This window comes from Mustela putorius, unplaced genomic scaffold (genome assembly GCF_011764305.1).
Source record: "Mustela putorius furo isolate JIRA1106 unplaced genomic scaffold, ASM1176430v1.1 tig00000196_pilon_pilon_pilon, whole genome shotgun sequence".
Classification (NCBI taxonomy): domain Eukaryota; kingdom Metazoa; phylum Chordata; class Mammalia; order Carnivora; family Mustelidae; genus Mustela; species Mustela putorius.
This window is the reverse complement of record NW_025421310.1, coordinates 9,087,142-9,096,656: the sequence shown is the minus strand read 5'-3', so window position 1 is coordinate 9,096,656 and position 9,515 is coordinate 9,087,142. Positions and strand designations below refer to the sequence as shown.

At 45.9% G+C, this 9,515-nt stretch overlaps 1 protein-coding gene across 6 annotated transcripts in view; it reads left to right on the top strand.

The window, feature by feature from the left end:
- Window positions 1–1,229: 1,229 nt before the first annotated feature.
- Window positions 1,230–9,515, top strand: part of LOC101678888 (zinc finger protein 432) — a 71,321-nt gene continuing 63,035 nt past the window's right edge. For 2 of the 6 annotated variants that reach the window (XM_004781901.3, XM_045077382.1), the window contains exons 1-4: window positions 1,250–1,419; window positions 2,789–2,972; window positions 7,922–8,048; window positions 9,211–9,306. In XM_004781901.3, coding sequence (XP_004781958.2) covers window positions 2,958–2,972; window positions 7,922–8,048; window positions 9,211–9,306 — 238 coding nt within the window. In that variant the 5' untranslated portion in view covers window positions 1,250–1,419; window positions 2,789–2,957. Of the gene's footprint in view, window positions 1,531–2,788; window positions 2,973–7,921; window positions 8,049–9,210; window positions 9,307–9,515 lie in introns of all 6 variants that reach the window. The other 4 variants (XM_004781902.3, XM_004781900.3, XM_004781903.3 and 1 more) reach the window with 4 other exon arrangements.

Here is a 9,515-nt window from a genome sequence, read left to right as displayed (position 1 = left end):
GGTAGGAGACTAGGCCTGCATGGTAACGATGAAGTACTGACTTCATGCTTTGACCTGTGGTTACATGACTTTATCAGGTGGGTTCTGAACATGATGATGGCCTACTGGGTTGAACACAGTGGGAGCAAACAGGTTAACCTGGCGTCTGTGCCACAACCTGTGTCCTAGAGATCTCTGGTTCCTCAGGGGAGTGAGGCGAATATGAACTGGAGCAGGGCTAGAAACGGGTAGCAGGCCTGCAAATGGCTGGCAAAGGCGGCTTGGTGCTGCAGAGGCACAGTACTGTGCTAAATCAGTTCTCTGTGGTCATTTTATTTTCTACACATGAATGTTCGTAAGATGTCTAGTTGCAATATTCAAAACACTGGAAACAGCCCAAAGGCAATTATGCTGTGCGAAAGAAGCGGCGGGGGCGTGGGGGAGGAGTACAACCACGACTCATTTCATGAATACGTCGCAGACTAATCTTTAGTGACAAGCGGCTGCCTAGAGTGGATAAGGGACATGATTGGGATGAGTCTGGCAACAGACTCGACGTCCGTGGCTTCAGACTTCTTTGCGACCGCCGCATACCCCATATCATCTCACTTTTCCAAACCGTGCACCCTTGCATCCTGAAGCACCCTTGCCCAGCTCCCAGGCAGCCAGTGCTCCGCCGCCCAGACACCTAACTCCGTCCGGGCTGACGCGCACCCTCTCCGGGCGCAACCCTCCCCGGCCACAGCGCACTGCCTGCTTTCTTGTCACCCTGCTTAAATTTTGACACGGCTTCTGAGCCTCTTCTCAATGAGAATCGAGACTGCTTTCTTGTCACCCTGCTTAAATATTGATACGGCTTCTGAACCTCTTCTCAATGAGACTCGAGACTGCGGGGCCCGGAGGTTATTTCAATTTCCCAACTTGCTGAGACGTCCGGCCGTAGGAGCCACGCCCCTTAGACGGGGTAGGGATCCCGGTTTTTGAATACTTGGCGCCGTTCCCCGTCCCTTACCACGAGAAGCCCTGCCCCTTCAAAGATGATCCCCATGTAATGTCTGCCTTGAGTGAACTCGAGCCTCTAAACATCTCCCCATTTTCCCGTAAGAGCTGAGGGGCCAGAAAGCACGAGGGATTCGGCACGCTCACGATCCTGTCACAGCGAAAACGCGGCCGCCGTGCCTCCAGTACGTCAGGTGTGCCAAGATGGCGGCCCCCAGGGCGCCCAGGCGACGGGCGCACGGCTGTATGACCTCATTAGGAAGCGCCGGAAACCCGTAATCCGTTTTCTATAGAAACGCGCCAGAAACGCCGCTGACCCCAGTCAGGTGTTCCCAGGAAAAGAGGCTGGGTGAGGGAACTAGAGCGAAGGAAGTTTAGGGAAGTAAGTTGGGCCCTGAAGAGGTCGCTGCAGGCTCAGGAGAGACTCCTGCCCGCGTGTAGGTCAGTCTGTGGAGAAGGGTAGGGGAGGAGAGGGGCGACCTAACGGCCTCTGGGTCAGTTGTTGATCCCTTAAGTTCGTGAAGGTAGCGAGGGGCGGGTGCGTTTTTGGAGGTGAGCACGGAGGAGTCTGTACTGTATGTAATCGAGATGTCTTTGGGGTCAGTCGTGGGGGGCCTTGGTGGTCAGTGATGGAATGTCTAAACAGATCAACTACCGAGAGTCCTGAAGTCAGGGTTTAGAGTCGTCGCGGGTCACTCTCCTTGTAGGTGATTGACAGCTGGCGGGGTGGTGTTTGTCAGTGAAGGCGGCGTTTGGCGCGGATCTGGAATAATTTGGAGCTCAGTGATCGGGGAAACATTAAGGGAGGTCCATGTATGTGTATCGCTGGTCTGGGTTTGCTATCATCTGTCTTTTGTGCAGGATTGTGTGACAACAGGCGTGCATGTTCAGGAACACTGGTTGCTTGGTGCTTTGGGCTCATATTCGCTCCTGGAACAGAGTTGTTGAACGTTAGCCCTCCTCAAAAGCTTCAACCCCAAATCTGTCCTCCATATAATTTCTTAATTTCTTTTGGCTCCCCTGCATGAGCCCATCCCTTTGAACCTGCAGAAATGAAAGATTTGGGGGAGATGAAGGATTCAGATTTTAAATTAATTAGCCTTTTTTTCCACCAGATTTAATTTATTTATTGGAGAGAGAGTACAAGCAGAGCGAGCAGCAGAGGGAGAGGGAGAAGCAGGCTCCCCGCTGGGCAAGTAGCCTGATGCAGAACTGGATTATAGAACTGCGAGATTATGACCTGAGCCCAAGGCAGCCACTTAACCGACTAAGGCAACCAGGCATCCCTAATTAGCCTTTTATTTAAGATTCTGTGTCTACCCTTCTGTAATTTTTGTGTATTCTTTTGGATATTCCTCTCAGGTTACCTATGTATGTAAAGACTGCTGTTTTCCCAGTATTTATATTTTTGAGGTTTTTTTTTTTTTTTTTTAATTTGTTCCTTCCCCCCTTTTTTGGTGTGCTCATTGTTCCTCACATTGAAGTGTATGTAGATAGGGTATGTAAAGACTTTTAAAAGAGGTAGGAAAACATCATAGTTTAAAGGAAAAATTCGCTGTTCCTCACTGTCCATATGGCCTCATTTCTGAAATTGATCTGAAAATTACCTGCCAGGGAGGCATAGTTCTGTTCTGATTCTCCTTTGCCACTTTCCCCATCCTTGTTATTTCTACACATTCAGAGTCTTATGCCTAAGGCACGAATTCTGGGGAATGAATAAAGAGACAGAAATACTGGGACCATGTGTTAAGGTGAGTGCATAGCAAGAGAGAATGCAACGCTGAAAGTAATTTTGTTCTTTGGCCCACAGATCCTGACAAGAAATGAATGAAGAAAAAGGAGGCCCCAGGACCTAGATAGTGTCATCTCTGGGCCACTTTTGACTGGTGACTAGATTTCTAACTAGAAATTTAGAGCATATCCAGAAGAGACAAAGACAGAATATTGCAGTTGCTGGCTATTTCTCAAAACAGAAGAAAATGATCAATGCCCAGGTGATTTTTGTCTTGTTTTATTCTCTCTTTTGTTCCCTAATGGATGTGTAGAGGCTTGTAAAAATCCGTTCAGTATCTACAGAGAATTAAGGTTTGAATCTAACTCCAACATTGTCACAAAGCAGAAGGAAGAATATAGGGTTCAGGGGCGCCTGGGTGGTGCAGTTGGTTGACTGTCCAGCTCTTGATCTCAGCTCAGGTCTTAATCTGAGGTCATGAGTTCAAGGCCTGGACTGGGTTCCATGCATGGAGCCTACTTAAAAAAAAAAAAAATAGAAAAGACCATAGTGTTCCTATGATTCCTAGTAAATGATGAATGTTGGAACACCACGTGTAACTGAATCCTCTGGCTTACATTAGCCGTCACACTGCATCTCTTGTGTGTGATGAGAGAATCATGTTATGTGATATGCAGTGACCATGAGGAGAAAGCAGAATGGTTCCTCTGGCACTCAGGACTCAAGGAAAATGTTATATTCTTAGAGTTGATGGAGTGGACAGTGTTGTGAGCAGTAGCTTTCCAATAAAGGCAGCAGCAGACTTCCTACTGTTATTACAGAGTTCCTCAGAGTCTTCTGTGGGAATAAGCCAAGGAAACTCAGTGACCACAATTTTTGCAGGGAACCAATGCAAGGCTTCATGAACAGATGGCTGAACTGGCATTAAATTACATATTTGGCTTTAGATAGTTGCAGGAAATTTTTTTTTGGTAAGAGCTTGAGTTATAAGGTTCTGGAGTGTTTGCTGTGTAACTTCATGTTATCCCAGAAAATGTGTTATCCTTTTCCATTTTAAGATCTAATTTTTACGTACTCTTCCTTTATTGCTTTTGTTTCCTGTATTTGTACAAATGACTCATGAGTATCATTTTTTAAAAAAGATTTGTTTGTTTATTTATTTACTTATTTATTTTAGAGAGAGAAAACACACAAGTGTGGGGCGGGGCAGAGGGAGAGGGAGAATCCCAGCCTCTGAGCAGGTAGCCTGGAGCTTATGCAGGGTTCGATCCCACCACTCTGAGGTCACAGCCTGAGCCGAAATCAGGAGCTGGATGCCCAAGTGATGGAGCCACCCAGAAGCCCCCCATGAATACCTTTTCTTATTTTTTTCTCATGAGGACCTTTTAAAGGAAAAACATCCTCATGATGGAGTATACATGGGCAAAAAAATAAATGCCCTCTTTCTGTCCCCTTTCCGCATTGCTTCGTACCACTTCAGTAGAAACTTGGTGTGTTCCTGCTGTCACTGAACCTGTGTGTGCATCTGTATACATGTGCCCATGTAGAAATGTATTTAGATTTATGTATATTTGTGTTTGTAAACACAACTATCACGACATTTTGTGTATCAGTGGAATCATACTCCAAAGGACATAATCTGTTGATTTAAGATGCTATAATTCAAGCATCTGAAGGAATAATAACTGCAACGGATTGGTGACTATTAACTACAAAATTCATTTGCCTGTAATCATACTCCGCAAAAGGAGTTAAACGATGTAAAGCATTTAGTGAGTGCCTCCTAAGTGGTATGTGCATGATCCACGCCTGAAATCTTTCCCGGTGCTAATAGGACAGGATCAGATTGCTAAATGTTCTCTTTTTTAAAAGATTTTACTTATTTATTTGAGAGCGGGAGAGCACAGAGGGAGAGGGAGAGGGAGAAGCAGACTCCCCACTGAGCAGAGAGCCCAACATGGGACATGATCCCAGGACCCTGAGATAATGACCTGAGCTGAGGGCAGAAACTTGACTGAGCCACCCAGGTGCCCCAAGATTGCATAATTTTCAACAGTCGGAATGGTCCAATATTCTTTTGCCTTCTTTTGAGATTGGAATCCTTATTTACTTGTTGGCCGGTTGGATTTTTTTCTCTTGCAAAATGCCTTTTACATTTAGAAAAACATTTTTTTCTTACCAGTTAATGAGAATTAAGCACTGTGTATTGGTCCTTTATTTTGTTTATAAAAAACATCTCCCAGCTTGTCACTTTTCTTTTCACTCTGTCCATGATATCTTTTTCAACACAGATGTTTTAATTCTTTCCTTTCATAAAATTTATTATTTTTCTATGGATTTTGGATTATGACACGAACATCATAGGTTCCTTTGTTTTATGGTTAACTTGAAACAGGAAAAAGGTATTTTCAAGTGTGATATTAGGTATGAACCTAAATTTTCATTTTTCCAAATGAGTCTCCATGTCACATAAAATAATCAGAATGTGATAATATCAACAGTGTTAAGAATATGCAGGCTTTACCAAGTCTGTTCTCATCTCTGTGTAATCTCTCAATGATGTGGGGATAGATTCCCATCAATTTTTCCCTGATATGGCAGGTCCATTGACAGGCAGGTCTCAGTTCATTCCCTGGTGGCATTCAGGTATAACCTTTATGACCACAGGACAGGACATTGAAGACATTCCACACTCTTGATCTGTTTTTTTATTCACAGAAGCTCTGACACCAAATGTGGCTATTTTAGTCAGACCTACTAATTCTCCAAATCTGTTGGGTGTCCTACCCACCCAGTTGGGTGTCCTACAATTCAACTTAATTCTGATACTCACTACCTGGGGTTCACATCAGATCCCACAGGCCAAAGGCTTGGTTCCATGAGACTGCCCCCACTTTAGGAGCCAGTCAAAAGTCCCAGATTGTTACCTATATTTGTGGTGACCAGCTGTAAATTTGATGGTTCCCACAACTCCCTTTTCAGGGTTGGTAATATGCTAGAACAATTCATAGAACTCAGGAAAGCACTTTACAAACATTTACTGATTTACTGTAAAGGCTACAATTCAGGAATAGCCAAATGGAAGAGATGCACAGGGCCAGGGAAGGGAGAAGGGGTGAGGAGGTCCTCCCTCAGGGAACCACCCTGCCCCCACCTCAATGTGTTCACCACCCTGGGAGCTCCCCACGTCTGTTGTGTAGGGGGTTTTATGATGGTTTTCTTATACAGGCACAATTGATTAAATCGCTGGTCGTCCAGTCTGTCTTTCCTCCCTGGCTGCTGAGGGTCTTTCAGGTCTCTTATCCTGAAGCTCTGCAGGGGGCCCCCAGCCATTAGTCATCATGTCAGGATGCAGAAAACACTTAGGACTCCAGAGAGTCCAACAGTTTTAAGAAACTGTGCTGGGAACCAGGGAAAGACCAAATACAGATTTATCACAACATTTTCCCTGCTTCTATTGTTTTTATTTCACTAAATTTTATCTCTCTTTAGTTGGTAATGAGTCTTTTCTTTCTGGTTGTTTTCATAGTTTGACTTTTGCTGCTGGTGTTCTATGCGGTCAGATTGATGAGTCTAGACTTGGATTTCCTGCCGGGTTTTGCTTGCTGATTAAGTCTGTGTTGCAGGATGTTCGGTCAGTTCTGAAGTTTTCTCAGTCCTGAGATCTTCGCATTGCTTCTCCGATTCTCTGTAATTGCTCCCAAAAACTATGTATAGGCCTCACTCTATCCTCAGTCTCTATTAATTCTCCTTTACATTTTCTATCATTTTGTGTGTCTGCTTCATTTTTTGGTTATTTTTTTTAAAGCTTTATTTATTTGACAGAGATCACAAGTAGGCAGAGAGGCAGGCAGAGAGAGAGGAGGAAGCAGGCTCCCTGCGGAGCAGAAAGCCCGATGCAGGGCTCCATCCCAGGACCCTGAGATCATGACCTGAGCCGAAGGCAGAGACTTTAACCCATTGAGCCACCCAGGCGCCCCAGTTTTTTGGTTATTTTTTTAAATGAATATTCCAGTACACTGATTATCTCATAAGTGTATCTGTGATGCTAACCTTTTATGAAAGAACAAAAAACATACACTGGTCTCTGCCCCTAGTTCTGACACAAGGCTTCTAAAATCCTTGTAATTCCCTAAGTGAAAGAGTACCATTGGCATCTTTTTTTTTTTTTTAAAGATTTTATTTATTTATTTGACAGAGAGAGAGATCACAAATAGGCAGAGAGACAGACAGAGAGAGAGATGAGGAGAAGCAGGCTCCCTGCTGAGCAGAGAGCCCTATGCGGGACTTGATCCCAGGCCCCTGGGATCATGACCCAAGCTTAATCCACTGAGCCACCCAGGCGCCCCACCATTGGCATCTTTTGTTCAAATATTTGGTCTTTGACCTCATCTGCGACAGAGTTCCTAAATCCCTTGGAATTTCCTGGGTGATAGAAGCATCTCTTGTTCTAATGGCATGACTCTGGGTGGATTCCTGGGTATGGGGTGTCACCAGAAAGACCAACCCATGGTTAGAAGTGTGGGATTTTCAGTGATACCCCATCATCCAGAGAGGGGAGAGGGGCTTGAAATTGAGTTCATGACGAGTCATTCCTGTGTGATGGAGCCTCCATAAGATTCCAAAGGTATGTGAGTTGGAGCGCTCTCCGTTTGGTGGACATGGGTGCTGGGACATGGGTGCTGCGTGACACACCCCTCCCCTCATGCCTTGCCCTGTGGGGCCCTTTGATCTGGATGAAATCTGTATCCTTTATAATATTCTCTTACAATAAACTAGTATGCAGTAAGTAAACTGAGTTCTCTGAGCCACTCAAGCAAATTCAACCCAAGGAGGGAGTCATCTATAGCTGGTTAATCTGAAACCTGGGTGACAACATGAACTTGGATTGGTGGTGTCTGAAGTGGGGGCAGAGGTGGGGGCAGAGGTGGGCAGAGGGGGCAGAGGTGGGGGCAGAGGTGGCCTTGTGGGACTGACCTCATGAAATGTGACACTATCTCCAGGTAGCTCGTGTTAGAACTGAGTTGAATTTTAGGCTACCCAGCCAGTGTCAGAGAATTTCTTTAAAAACGTGCGGACCACAACATATACATCAGACTTGGTCTCAGCTTTGTAGCTTTGTAGTTACTATTAGCAGAACAACTTCCTGTGTACTTCTTATGAATCAATGAAAGAGAAACACTCGTATGAAACAGGAACATGTTGTTACAGGAACCGCTGACACTGGAGGACGTGGCCGTGGACTTTACCTGGGAGGAGTGGCAGCTGCTGGCCCCCGCCCAGAAGGGCCTGTACCGGGATGTGATATTGGAGAACTACAGCAACCTGGTGTCAGTGGGTGAGGACAGCTCCCCTGTGTCACTCAGAGGGTGCCCAGTTAGTGGCCTTTCCATTCTCAGCTGCTTACACTCCAGAGCCACTGCTTTGCTCTATTTGGCAGAGTCTCAGTGCCTCCTTGGGCACATGATACAAGGGTCTGATGTACTACGACCTGCTCTTACTACCAGCACAAACGGTGCTAAACCTGTGGGGTTTTTCTACACCAACAGCCAGTTCTCCAACTCTCCAGGGACCAGCTGGTGTCCTGCCATTCATTTCAGTTCTGCCACTACCCAGAGTTAGCCTCAGACTCCACAGGCTTAAGGACTCAGTTCCACAGGACTGCTCTCACTTCAGATGCCAGTGGCCACTGCTGGGTGCCCACTACCTAGGTTACCCAGTCCAGCAATAAATTGGGCAATCCTGCAACCCCCTTCAGACCTGGCAATTTTCTGGAACAGCTGACAGAACTGGAAAGCACTTTACTTAAGATTACTATTTTATTATAAAGGATAAAACTTGGGAACAGCCCAAAGGAATAGTTGTGTAAGGCGTGGGTGTAAGGGAGGGGTGTGGACCTTCCATGACCACTCCAGGTCTGCCCACCCTCCCAGCCCTTCAGGTGTGTTCACCAACCTGGAAACTCCCAACTTCGTGGTTTAGGGCTTTTTATGGAGGTTTTATTCTGTGGGCATGATTGCTTAAATCATGATTAACTCAGTCTACCAGTGGCAGGGGCAGGGGATGGGAGCTGAAGGTTCTAATCTTCTCATCCTGCCAGGGTTTTTGTGGCAACCAGCCACCACGCGCAAACTCTACAGGGGTCCCTGCCACCAGTCATTAGTTCACAGAAAGACACACATCACTTTAGAGAGTCTAGGGATGTTAGAAGTTCTTATGTCGGGAACGGGAACTTAGACCAAATGCTCTAACAGAAGATGCTCCTATCATGGCTGTCACTTAGGAAATTACAAGGGCCTTAGGAGCTATGTGTCAGGAACTGGGTACAAAGACCAAATCCACATCATTATTTCACAGAGTCATATGTGCCCTCTCCTGAGAGACAAGCCTCTGCTTTGCAGATGTGAAAACTGTCTCAGGCCCTCAAATGTAGCATTCCCCCATCTTCACGGACCCCAGCCAGATTTGGTGAGTCCAAGTGTTCTCTTTCCCATGAGCAGGGTATCAAGCCAGCAAGCCAGATGCACTCTCCAGGCTGGAACGAGGGGAGGAACCGTGGGCGAAACAGGAGGAAGTCCCCAGTGGAACTCGGCAGGGTGAGTGAGAACCGGGACCCTGGTAACCGGAAGTCGCCCTCGTCATCGAGAGAAGGCTGGCAGCAGTGCTCCTTGTATCTTTCTCCCATAGCAGAACGTTCCCTTTAGGTCTTTAGAGGGAAGTTGAACTCTTTTTTTCTCTTCTGATATCTGACCCTAGCTTCTTTTCATTTTACATCTTGATTTTTGTTGGTTTGCCTAGTTTTCTT